The 13,556-nt window shown below is 41.2% G+C and overlaps 1 protein-coding gene across 1 annotated transcript; it reads left to right on the top strand.

The window, feature by feature from the left end:
- The first annotated feature begins 410 nt into the window (after nt 1-410).
- On the top strand, nt 411-13,398 carry rdh8a (retinol dehydrogenase 8a). The gene is made up of 6 exons (XM_079876751.1): nt 411-717; nt 8,631-8,792; nt 9,997-10,176; nt 10,380-10,473; nt 11,832-12,015; nt 12,159-13,398. Exons 1-6 carry the CDS (start codon nt 606-608, stop codon nt 12,384-12,386), a joined length of 960 nt encoding a protein of 319 aa, XP_079732877.1. The 5' UTR covers nt 411-605; the 3' UTR covers nt 12,387-13,398.
- Nucleotides 13,399-13,556: the final 158 nt, after the last annotated feature.

The following is a 13,556-nucleotide window of genomic DNA, read 5'->3' as shown; positions in this document are numbered from 1 at the left end:
TACTGTTATTTCTATAGTAAGAACATGTAGTAACGTGTAACATGTAGTAACGTATAGTAACGCCTACACTACCTTAAAATAAAGTGTTACAATAAGTATAGGCCTACATAATTTACTGTTACTACTATAGTAAGTACATGTTGTAGCCTAACGTCACCTTAAAATAAAGTGTTATAGGCTATAATATAATAGGCCTATGTAAGGATTTTTTTAAATATATTTTATATATATATATATATATATGTTTTGTTGTACAATCATCATTTTAAAATGCTCACACAGACTAACTTTTACTAACATTAACTCAATTAAACTTGTTTACTTGTAATTGATTGTTGATTGAGTGTATATTTATTTTCCCTCGCCTCATACCCCCGTCCCCTCCCCAAACACACACCTCTCTCCCCTTTGCGCCCACAGCCCGCGATGCATCTCACTGCGTTAATCTGTTTGTTTTTCAAAGCAGTACAGTAAACGCTGATGCGCGTTAACGATTTTCTGTCTGCCATGTGACCGCATAACCCGCTCACATGAGCGCCGGGTTGCGTTATCCGCTTTAAGTTTGTTCAAGTCCTCTGATCCAGCTGAGACTGACAGGAGTTGCCATGGCGAGTGGCGGTGGCGAGCAGAAAGTGGTGCTGATCACCGGCTGCTCCTCTGGGATCGGACTGAGGATCGCCGTGCTGCTGGCCAGAGACGAACACAAGCGTTACCATGGTAAACGCGCTCATTTGCGTTCTAATTCAGCGTTCACGCGTCTATAGAACGTTTTGGGTTTTCGTTTAAACGTGTTTCAGAAGTTGTACTGTAGATATTAGAAGTTTACACGCTTCTAGCCGATAGCCTATGTCTTACTTTGTAAACGCAGCTGTTGGGTATTTTTGTGACATAACGCGCTGTACATTTTCGCATTAGTTTGTCTCTTTATACGAACGATTATAGGCTACATTCGCTTTTCTCTAGTTGAGCCCAAAGGGTCTTTATTATCATGTGAAAGCGCAGTTTCCAGGGTACGGCTCCGCGAGGATACCGCTTGCCAGGCGGAGATCATAAAGAGACTGCCAGTTCTCTTTCAAGTGACTTCTCCAGTACAAAGCTCTCTTTATGGCTGTGAATTGTAGACCGCTGCCCTGGTTTAGTGCCGTGTCTAATGCGCCAATAGTTCACACACTGGAATGAGTGTTGGGAGAGGGACAAAGTTTGAGACCTGTACAAGTTGAGGGCTCTAAAGCGAGGGTCTTCTGAAGACTTCATCTGCACTCTGAGCAGGGCAAAACCATTGGACATTTGTTATCTCCTACTCGGCTAGATCTAGAGACTCATTAATGTCAATCAAATGGTTTGCACCGGGGGTCTTCAACCTTTTTCAGACCCTTGGTGGATTGAGAGATGAAGCCTGGCCTACGATGACATGTGTATAGTAGCACATTAAGGGATAGTTTCCATAAAAATAAAAATAAAGTCATTATTTACTCACCCTCAAGTTTCTCCAAACCTGTATGAATTTCTTTCTTCTGCTGAACAAAAAAAGAAGGTATTTTGAAGAATGTTGATGGACCCCATTTACTTTCATAGTATTTTTTATTTTATTTTCTCCATTCTATGGAAGTCAATGGGGTCCATCAACATTTTAGTTACCGACATTCTTCAAAATAATTATCTTCTTTTGTAAACTCATAGAGGTTTGGAACAACATGAGGGTGAGTAAATGACAACAGTATTTTCATTTTTGGGTGAACTATCCCTTTAATGTATTTACATACTTATGATGCTTACTGTAAACATTGATACTGCATTGATTATATTACATTTGAATGCATTTAATGTGGGAAAGACAATGAAACTTCGCTTCTTTAGATTTAGTTAAAGTTATATATACATTTATTTGTGATTTTATTTTATTTTATTTTATTTGAACACATTTTTAAATACACTGCCCAGTCAAAACAAAAAAATAAAAGTCGCTGTTTGGATTTAAATAGGCAAATGCTTAAGAGTCAATGATTGGATCATTATTGCAGTAATTATTATGTTTCTATCATGTTTTCTTAACCCTAATTGATGGAGCGTTTAGCTTTTCATTTCTTAAACAACCATGTAGGAAGACACATCATGGCCATATTCCAGGATGACAATGATTCATCAGGCTCAAATTGTGTAATAATGGTTGTGAGGAGCATGAAGAATCATTTTCACACATGAATCGGCACCTCTGAGTCTAGACTTTAAATTCATTGGAAGTCTTTGGGATTTGCTGGAGGAGACTTTACAGAGTGATGGACTCTTGCATTGTCAATACAAGATCTTGACCAAAAAATTGATGTACCTCTTGATGGAAATAAATGTGATGTGTTTTCCATGGTTGTTAAAGAAATGAAAAGCTACACACTTCAACAATTAGGGTTAGAAGAACTGATACCAAACAGTAACATGCTAGAAACATAATAATCATTGCAATAATGATCCAGTCTCTTAAGCATTTGCCTTTTTAAATCCAAACAGCAACTTTTTTTGTCCGGGCAGTGTATTTTAAGATTGGTGGACCTCCTGCAGTATTGCTACTAACCCCTTGTTTTACAACACGAAAGGGTTGTCAAGCTTTTAAGAAAGTTGAAATGAAGAAGTTAAAAGGAAACCATCTTTCATTCTTTTTCATCTTTTAAATGAATTACATTTTAACTTTGTTCCCATTCTAAGAGCATTGCAACAGTGGATTTTTTCCGAAAGAAAAATTAAATCCTTTTACAATTGGTTCTGGTTATAATGAGGAGCAGTGATATATGCCAACTTCAAAGAAGCCCAAAAAAAAAAAAAAATCCAATTATAATTGAGGGTGGCTCATTCAAGAATGTTTAATCGGCCTCAAGTCTTAAAACAACAGCTTTAACAATGAGGCTGTTGTTCTCGTAAACACATTTATGTTGTGGCCTAGTTTGGCCCCACATGCCTTGTGTGTCGTAAGAATTAAGTTCTCCTCTCATCAAGTACAGCTTATTCTTTATATACAAGTGAAATCTAGCTTGAGAAGACAGGAATGCAGATTTCCCAGCAGCTGTGTCTCTCCATCATCACCCTACAGATGCATTATGGTCTCTGCATGTTTACTGGCACTTTTCAACAGCAGCTGGGCTTTGACTGATCAGGGATGATGTCTGTTGACAGACTGAATGGATGACGCTTAAAAAAAGCTACGGAGGCTCCTTGACCTTATCTGTAAATCGGACAGGATTTGATCAGCAAATCAAACCTCAATGTACTGAAGATGTGCTAGTGCCACAGAGAAAGAGACAGCAAAATTAATATATATCGTCAAAGACGAAAAGTAAGCCTATGATGTAAACGATGAAGTTGAAAATTGTCTGTATTCATTTAGCAGAGACTTTTATTTGACTTACAAATGAGGAATACAGCAAAGCGATTGTTCAGAGAAGTACGGGCTGGAAAAGAGATGAGAAAAAGAAACTGAAAATATTGAAAAGGATTTTAAAAAAAGAAAAGAAAAAAAAAATATATACTACAATTTAGAAAAAAATATATATACTACCATTTAGAAGTTTCGATCAGATTTTTTAACGTTTTTGAAAAAAGTCTCTTATTTGATCAAAAATACAGTAAAAACAGTAATATTGTGAAATATTATTACAATTTAAAATTACTGTTTTCTATGTTAATAGAATTTAAAATATAATTTATTTCCGTGATCAAATCTGAACGTTTTAGCATCATCACTCCAGTCTTCAGATTCACATGATCCTTCAGAAATCATTCTGATATGAAATCATTCTGTTCATAAGAACAGCACTTATTTGAAATATTATTTTTTTAAACAATGTCTTTACAAAAGCCTTTACTGTCATTTTTTATCAATTTAATACTGCTTTGCTTTATAATAAACAAAAACAAAAAACGATTATACTGACCCCAAACTTTTGAATGGTAGTGCATTTCTTTATAATAGTTTTTGATAGATAAATAAATATAGAGAGTTGGTGCATTAAAAGGATTCAGTGTGCACAGAACAAAAAAACTAAACATTTCTTGAGAATTGCAAGGAATTGTTCAGGTTTAGCGTTAGGAAGATTCCACCCATGAAGAACAGTGAATCATATCGACCAAAAATTATAATAATAATTGCTTTGCTTTTCATGTAGAACTTGCCAGCACAGCTGATCACTTACATTAGAGTGGACTGGATAATGTTTTCATAAAGATAAAACTGATTATTTCAGATGAAAAATGTTCAGCGAGCTTATTATTAAATCTGGGATGGGCGCTTGATTTAGGTCAGCGTCCCTCATGCGTTCAAAGTGCAAAGTGCATTAAAATGTTAATCTCTTCAGCTTATCTTTCAGCCACAGTTTAATTAAGCAACACACACCACTGATTACACTGAGTGTTTTGTTTGGGTCAGCATATACAGACCCTTTCAAAAACATTAGAATATCATGGAAAAGTTGATTTATTTCCATAATTCCATTCAAAACGTTAAACTTCCATAGATTATAGATTCAGAGCCCACAACTTAAACTATTTCAAGTATTTAGTTGTTAATTTGTACATAATTTGGGCTTCCAGCTCATAAAACCCACGAAAACAGGATTTCAAAAAAATTAGAATATTACATGAAATCACACAGTAATTACACAGTGATACCATGGTCATTGAACCAGGTTTTGGTTATTTTGGCAGTGTGGGCAGGTGCAAATCTGTCAGGGTTCTGTCCCTTCTGTCTGGTCTATTTCTTGGTTTTGTGACAGAGCCCTGACACTCGTATGTTATATTGTCTGTGCTTTGTTTCATGTGCTTCCATGTCATGTTTTGTCTTGTACTGTGTAGCACGCAGCTCGTTTCACTAGCTGTGTGCTTTTTATGTTTTGTGTGAACACGTGGCTTATGAGTTTTCTCATTAGCTGCGTGTTCATGTCTTTTGTTGGGGTACATGGCTGGTGATTTTTTTGCTGGCCATATGCTCATGTGTTTGTAATGTTTGGTGTGAGCACATGGCTTGTCATGTATGTTTCATTGTGCCATGTGCTCTCCAGTTGATCGTCTAGCCCCTCCCATCTTGTTACCTGATTATTAGTTCATTTTCCCCACCTGTCCTTCCTCATTACCTACTTTGTTTGCTCTCCCTATTTATTCTCCCTGTGTTTGCAGTCCTGTGCTGGTTCGTCGTCGTATCTATGCTGTGTGTTTCCCTGCTGTCAAGCCAAGCCAAACCGAGTCAAGTCAAGTCTAGTCTAGTCTGTCTTGTTTTTCCCCCTCGGGGTAGTTTTGTTTGTATTTGTTTTATTTTATGCTTAATAAAGCCCATTTGATCTGCACGTGAGTCCTCGCTTCTTCCCTCACCCACACCCCTGACAGAACGAACCAGCCATCAGAGGACTCAGCAGAAAGATGGGCATCTTCCTATTTCCATCTCCCAGAGCTTGCCCCTCCACTTGTCAGAAGATGAAGCGCTATGGCATGCTCTTTTCTCTTCGCCAAGGGGTGTCTACAGTGAAAGAGTTTGCCCACCAGTTTGTCATCACTGCGGAGGGGCTTGACATAAACAAGACTGCGCTCAAGGACATTTTCAACAACGGTCTTAATGAGCCTGTCCCTGCCTGGGAGATGGGAATGCTGGGGATACTTTCATTCTGGCAGTTTGTGGGGTTCGTATACAATCGTGGAGAGGAGGGTGGCCTTCCACCTCTTGGCCCACCTCCTATTCACCTCACAAACTGCCAGGTCCCCAGTCCTCCGATGACCCCTTCGGGGAGAGGGAGGAGGAACAGTTCTGCCTCCTACCCACTGGTGGCTGAAGAGGCTGCAGCTCCCCCACTGGTGGCTGAAGAGACTGCAGCGCCCCCACTGGTGGCTGAAGAGGCTGCAGCGCCCCCACTGACGGCCGAAGAGGCTGCAGCGCCCCCTCTGGCGGCCCAAGAGACTTCAGCGCCCCCTGTGGCGTTTCTAGAGACTGCAGCAGCACCACCTTGCTCACGGAAACGGAGGAAGAGAAGGAGGGCTCCTGTTGCTCACTCAAGTCCGGAGGTCCCGAGTCCGGTGGTCCCAGTTCCGGTGGTCCCAGTTCCGGCGGTTCCTGTTCCGGTGGTCCCAGTGTCGGTGGTCCCGAGTCCGGTGGTTCCCGTTCCAGTGGTCCCAGTTCCCGTTCCAGTGGCCCCTGTGTCGGTGGCCCCTGTGTCGGTGGCCCCTGTGTCGGTGGCCCCTGTGTCGGTGGCCCCTGTGGTCCGGAGACGGAAGAGGAAAAGAAAGGCCTCCTCAACGACTTGTCCGGTGACTCCGGGCCCGGGGACCGTCCCGGAGATGACTGCTATCCCTGACTCGCCGTCCAGGCGTCCTGCCCTGCCGGCCCCGCTCAAGCTGCTCGCCCTGCCGGCCCCGCTCAAGCTGCTCGCCCTGCCGGCCCCGCTCAAGCTCCCAGTCATGCCGGGTTCGGCCAAGCTCCCGGAGGCTGTCCCAGAGCCCGTTGCCAGCCCGGAAGCCGTCGCCAAGCAGCCTGCTCCTCCTTATATGGCCTTCCTCACTATAGTCCCTGTCTTTCCCAAGCCTGGCCAGCCTGCTCCGCCTGCCCTGATGGCTCTGCCCTTGCAACCCGTCCTGTCGACGCCACCCAAGGTCCCTGTACTGTCCTGGCTCTCAGCTGGAACTCCTGTCCCGCCGGTTTCTCCCTGGTCAGTTCCTCCAGCACCGCCCTGGCCCTCAGCCAGGATTCCAGACACGCCGGAGTCTCCCTGGTCAGTTCCTCCGGCACCGCCCTGGCCCTCTGCCAGGATTCCAGACACGCCGGAGTCTCCCTGGTCAGTTCCTCCGGCACCGCCCTGGCCCTCAGCCAGGATTCCAGACCCGCCGGAGTCTCCCTGGTCTGTCCCTCCGGTTCCACCCTGGTCTTCTGCCATGACCCCAGATCTGCCTGAGCCTCCCTGGCTCAACCCGCCCGTCCCTCCCTGGTCCTTCTTTTTGACTTTGTGGATGTTCCTGCTGGCTCTGACTTGGCTCCCCTCCCTCCCTCCCTCCCCACTTTGTCTCTGTGTCTTGATCTTCCAGTCTTGTGTTGTCTGTTGGTGAGTTGTCATGTCATGTTCCTGTCTTGTTTTGTGGTGTTCCTTGTTAGGGACGCCAGGAGGCGTCCCTTTAGAGGAGGGTAGTGTCAGGGTTCTGTCCCTTCTGTCTGGTCTATTTCTTGGTTTTGTGACAGAGCCCTGACACTCGTATGTTATATTGTCTGTGCTTTGTTTCATGTGCTTCCATGTCATGTTTTGTCTTGTACTGTGTAGCACGCAGCTCGTTTCACTAGCTGTGTGCTTTTTATGTTTTGTGTGAACACGTGGCTTATGAGTTTTCTCATTAGCTGCGTGTTCATGTCTTTTGTTGGGGTACATGGCTGGTGATTTTTTTGCTGGCCATATGCTCATGTGTTTGTAATGTTTGGTGTGAGCACATGGCTTGTCATGTATGTTTCATTGTGCCATGTGCTCTCCAGTTGATCGTCTAGCCCCTCCCATCTTGTTACCTGATTATTAGTTCATTTTCCCCACCTGTCCTTCCTCATTACCTACTTTGTTTGCTCTCCCTATTTATTCTCCCTGTGTTTGCAGTCCTGTGCTGGTTCGTTGTCGTATCTATGCTGTGTGTTTCCCTGCTGTGTGCTTCAGTCAAGTCAAGTCAAGTCCAGTCCAAGTCGAAGTTCAAGTCCAAGTCTAAGTCTGTCTTGTTTTTCCCCCTCGGGGTAGTTTTGTTTGTATTTGTTTTATTTTATGCTTAATAAAAGCCCATTTGATCTGCACGTGAGTCCTCGCTACTTCCACCTACCCAAACCTGACACAAATCCTGCTGGAAAATGAAGGAAGCATGAAGTGCTCTGAAAATGTCCTGGTAGACGGCTGCGTTGACTCTGGATTTAATAAAGCACAGTGGACCAAAGTCCTCTTTTCTGATGAGAGCAAATGTTGCATCTCATTTGGAAACCAAGGTCCCAGAGTCTGGAGGAAGAATGGAGAGGCACACAATCCAAGATGCTTGAAGTCCAGTGTGAAGTTTCCACAGTCTGTGTTGGTTTGGGGAGCCATGTCATCGGCTGGTGTTGGTCCACTGTGCTGTCCACTCAACGCAGCCGTCTACCAGGACATTTCCAGAGCACTTCATGCTTCCTTCAGCAGACAAGCTTTATGGAGATGCTGACTTCATTTTCCAGCAGGATTTGCACCTGTCCACACTGCCAAAAGAACCAAAACCTGGTTCAATGGCCATGGTATCACTGTGTAATTACTGTGTTATTACTGTGTAATATTCTAATTTTGTGAAATCCTGTTTTCGTGGGTTTTATGAGCTGGAAGCCCAAATTATGTACAAATAAACAACTAAATACTTGAAATAGTTTAAGAAGAAGTTTAACGTTTTGAATGGAATTATGGAAATAAATAAACTTTTCCATGATATTCAAATTTTTTGGAAAGGGTCTGTATATCATGAAAGGGACCAAATTCAATCAAACTGCAATCTCCTGTGCTGATTTCAGAACAAAGCTCCTAAAACCTCTCAGTGAGACCCCTTATAGATATTAGGCTTGAACTTTTGAGTGATTACTGCTTTGTCGATGACATGCTTGTTCTCTGTCACTTGTCTTGAAGTTATTGCCACTATGAGAAACCTGAAAAAGAAGGACCAGCTGGTGGAAGCGGCGGGTGACGCGTACGGCAAGACCCTGACACTGCTGGCACTGGATGTGTGTAGTGATGACTCGGTCAGGCAGTGTATTGACAGTGTAAAGGACCGCCACATCGACATTCTCAGTGAGTGCAGGATGCCTTTGACCTCATTGGCTTTGTTCACACCGCAGGGGAAATCAGATTTTATTTTATTTTTTAGATGGGCTGTTCAAACTGCAAGTTATATGCAGCAGGATCAGATTTGGGGTTGTGAAAAGAGCGAAAAGCCTACTGGAAATATGGCTTGCTAACATCAAACTGTTTGCTAAGGGAATCATTTAACATGCTATGTGGTCTTTTACATCCTAAACGTGCCCGTAAAGACACGCATTTCCTTGTGCAAAAGAAGTACACTTTAACATACTTTTAAAATGAGTGGTTATTTTGAGTAATATTTTCGTGCACGTGTTAACCGCAAATAAATGAAAGTGTATTATAGTTTAAATTTATATTATAAGCATTTAGCTGAACTTAAGAGAGTTTTTTTTTTACTTTAGTACATCTTGTAATTTATATTTCTATATGGTTAAAGTGTATTGCCGAATGTACAAGCAAGCAGTAAACTAAAATATACTTCAAATGTCATTTCTATTGAACCTTATATGTAATGTATTTAAATATATTTGTAATTACACATTTCTAATGATCAATTATATTACAATATATTACCTTTAAAAGTAATACTGAATAACACATTACAGTTAAAATTATAATCAAGTACTTTATATGTGCTTTAGTATGTTAGTCAACACATCAAAATAAGTGTACTTCTTTAAAACACGACTAAAAAATTTTAAGCATAATGATCTAAAATGTTCTTTAAAGTAATACTTGACATTTTTTACAAAGTGCACTTTTAAAAGTGTGCTTTGTGTTTAGAAACATATCATGAATGTGTGGCCTTTTATTTCATTATTATATTATATGCAACTATATATATAACTTCTTTTTTTACAAGGGTTCACTACCTGTTGCTATTCTTGACAACACACCTGTTGTATAAACGCGTCACATGACTACTAAAAAAACCCATACACATGCACCAAATCCTATTTGACTGTACAGACTTAGTAGTCCAGACTTAGTTTAATAGGATTTGGTTTAGGCTTGGATTGGCGTTACACAATCTGAACAGATTAAGTTCTACAATGACCAGAGACATGAGTTTGCTAGAAACTATAATAAGCACGTGTTGAATAAGTGCTGCTCACAATAGATCAATACCTGCCTAGTGCCTCAGGGACCGGTCAAGTCCATAACCACCCATGTTTCCTGTCTGATTTTCCAGTTAATAATGCAGGAGTGGGTTTGCTGGGACCTGTGGAGAGCATCAGTATGGATGAGATGAAGAAAGTGTTTGAGACCAACTTCTTCGGAACGGTGCGCATGATAAAAGAGGTCATGCCAGACATGAAGAAGAGGCGAGATGGCCACATTATCGTCATGAGCAGCGTAATGGGCCTGCAGGGTAAGACGGACACACTGAAACCTTCTGTGTCACACAGCTGAATGCTTGACAGTCAGATCAACAATAGAGCCATTCAGAGTTATGCACTTAGCTGTAGAGCATTATGACGGAAAGAAATGCCACACATGGTTTGAGCCACATTAGGAGGGCAGCAGACCAAATTACATTATCACTGAATATATCTCTATTGGACTCATCTACAGGTGTGGTATTCAATGATGTCTACACGGCCTCTAAGTTCGCCATAGAGGGCTTCTGTGAGAGTATGGCTGTGCAGCTGCTGAAGTTTAATGTCAAGTAAGTGATTTGAAGTCTTATGGTTGAGGGCCTATTGACATTAAGTTTGAATTTTCTGCATTAAAAACTTGAAGAAAACAAAAGACTTTAGATATGCAAAGGCAATGCACTCATATTACTATGAACGGGAGAAAGTGCAACGCGCAATATGGCGGAATAAGTCCCGCCTTCTAAATACAAGAGCCAATCGCCAATTGGAAAAAGTCAGAAGCTCCAGTTGCAAAAGTCAGTGTTCTGAGATGGGCGCTTATATGCCAAATTTACACTCCACCGACAGAAGCAGGCCAAAGCTGACAGTCACCAGATTACAGCTCGTCACTTTTCAGATTTTCTAAATCCGATTCAGCTTGTTCAACAGACGCCAACAGCGCACTGATCCGACAAAACCCGACGAAGTGTCCGTTGCCGTCTGTCAGTGTTATGTGAATTGGGCTTATGTGAATTGGGTTGGAATCTGACCAACTTGGCCTCAGCCACTCAGATTTGAGTGTTTAGAAACAAAATGTATGACACAGTTGACATTGCATTGGTGATTTCAAATATGAAATTTTAATCTTAAGTTTGGTGGACAGCTTAAGAGAATTTGGTGTTTCCCCATTCAAAGAGATAGGAGCTGCACTTGCATGACTAAATTAGCTTCCCGAGAGACGTTTCAAAGATGGCCGCCGAGTGAAATGACTTGCCTTAAAGGGATAGTTCAGCCAAAATGAAAATTTGCTGGTAATTTACTACGGCTTTCAAAAAAGTATTGTGCAGACCTCCGCTGCAAAGGAAATATAGAGACAGGACCTCTTGGAACTTTAAAGGGACTTTGGTTTAAAACCAAAACAATGAAAATATCAGTGAAATATCAAATTGCAATGATCCAAGATGAATTCGGATTCGTTTCCCCAGCAAAAAAATAAAAAAATAATAATAATTGAGAATGAAATCATAACATTTTGAGGGTAACTCTTTAGCATTAAAGTTAGAATAATGCAGTTCTCAAACAAGAACACACAAAAAGTGTTGAATCACAAAAAGTGTTGAATCACAAAAAAATGTTGGAGTTAATTAATTTAATATATCAATGCTTACAGTTTCTGTTAATAAAAAAAGTTTTAAATCAAGCAGCTTTGTCATAATTACAGCAGAAGTACTGGAAATATCTCAGCCTATATGTAGAGGCATGTGAATATTGTCTTGGTCAGCAGGGTACTTTATGCGCAAAATTATTACTTTATTCTAGAAATATCCATTATTTTAACAACTGTTGTACTCATCAGACTTGGAGTAAACAGGCTTCTTATAGTCCATCTTGTTGGCATTAAAGAGTGCTTCAGTTGTAATGTACTGTAACATTCCTTCTGTACTCCCAGACTGTCTATGATCGAACCAGGCCCAGTGCATACAGAGTTTGAAACCAAGATGATGCAAGAAGTGGCCAAGATGGAATATCCTGGAGCAGACGCAGACACTGTCAGATACTTCAAGGATGTGTACATTCCATCATCCATCGATATCTTTGAGGCATTGGGACAAAGACCCGATGACATCGCTAAAGTATGTGCCACCGTTTGACTGCACACATATTAACCCTATGAATTCATTGCATTGAAAACGATTAGCTCCAATTTGCTTACGCTGCCCATTAAAGCTTTGCATTCTTTTAATTCTCCATGCATTTTTGTCATTTTCTGTTCCAGTGCACCAAGAAAGTGATTGAATCCAGCCGACCTCGATTCCGGAATCTGACCAACAACCTCTACACGCCCATTGTGGCCATGAAATACGCGGATGAGACCGGAGGACTTTCAGTGCACACCTTTTACAACCTGCTCTTTAACTTTGGCTCGCTTATGCACATTACCATGAGCATCCTCAAATGCCTGACATGCAACTGTCTGCGCAGACGCACCATTTCTCCTGACTGAAGAGGGCAGCAGTGAGACGCACACACTCACACTTCCCTCAGTTTACAGCAGAATAGGACACAACTCAATGCAACAAGCAGGAGAATACAATACCTCAAATGAGTATTCCACATTAAAACACATTATAAAAAAAGGCAGATTTGGATTTTCAAAACATGCACATGTATTGTTGTATTAATGCTAGCAACAGATGTTTTAAAGGAGTAGGTAGGTTATGCTATTCCATGATTGTGAATTACGAAGCATTTTAGCCTGTAAAAATGAACAGACCATGTTCACAATCAAGTGAAAAATAATCACATAGCTGCCTTTATTTGAACTAATGACGTACATGGAAATGTCTTTGATGTCTTATCTGTTTAAAATCTATTTCTCTCCTTTTATAAGCTAAGTCTATGTTTATTATTTGAATTAACTTGAACATTTAGGTGGTCTTAAAGCTTTATTTAAAAATGTGCTGATTTTGAACCTAAATAACGATGTAATGTGATCGTTTTGCTCAAGGCTGGAAGCGTATTAAAGTGTAGTTTTCACTTGTCGTCTTTTCTTGTTCAAACTGCTGTTACTTTTTTTCTCGTGCCAGATTCATTTACCTTAAGTCTGCCCCTTTAATTAAGAAAAACCTAAACACTTAATACACCACTCAACAGAGTGGAACTGCCTTAACCACATTACTGTTGTGGCCTCAGGATACTCTACATTAGCCTAGGACAGACTTGCCAGGCATTCTCATTTTATCCAGCAGAGGACGACAGAGTACATTAGCAGAGTAAAGAAATAGCACACAGAGGAATAGTCTGAGATCTGTGCTGTCATTACTATGGGTGCTTCTCAATTGGGAAGCTGTATCCTAGTTAGATCTGTGTCCTTTCTAGTCCAATCCTTCTAAGGCTCCTATGCTAGACTTCCTCACAGCACCGAACGCTAGAATGAGACAGTCTAGTAAGTGCGCATGTCTTTGTAATTAGGTTTTCTGCCCCCGCAAGTACAAAAATACTATTAAATTGACTTTAATATAAACACTTTTAAACACTTTTAATATAAACACTGAATATAAAGTGATTGAATTGGAATGTGTGTAAAGAATTGTGGGTGATTGATTCGGTACATTTGATGCATCCTACGAAAGACGACAAATGGAGGACGAGAAACGAAGGCCGCATTCCAAGA

Source organism: Squalius cephalus (assembly GCF_949319135.1).
Source record: "Squalius cephalus genome assembly, chromosome: 1".
In the NCBI taxonomy this organism is placed as follows: domain Eukaryota; kingdom Metazoa; phylum Chordata; class Actinopteri; order Cypriniformes; family Leuciscidae; genus Squalius; species Squalius cephalus.
Note: the sequence above shows the minus strand (reverse complement) of the source record. Positions and strands in the feature narration are given on the sequence as shown.

Excerpts from the sequence above, each read along its gene's own strand:
- rdh8a (XM_079876751.1), top strand. The coding sequence starts at position 606 with ATGGCGAGTGGCGGTGGCGAGCAGAAAGTGGTGCTGATCACCGGCTGC. Across the intron at positions 718-8,630 it reads CGAACACAAGCGTTACCATG|TTATTGCCACTATGAGAAAC; the intron begins GTAAACGCGCTC and ends CTTGTCTTGAAG. Across the intron at positions 8,793-9,996 it reads CCGCCACATCGACATTCTCA|TTAATAATGCAGGAGTGGGT; the intron begins GTGAGTGCAGGA and ends CTGATTTTCCAG.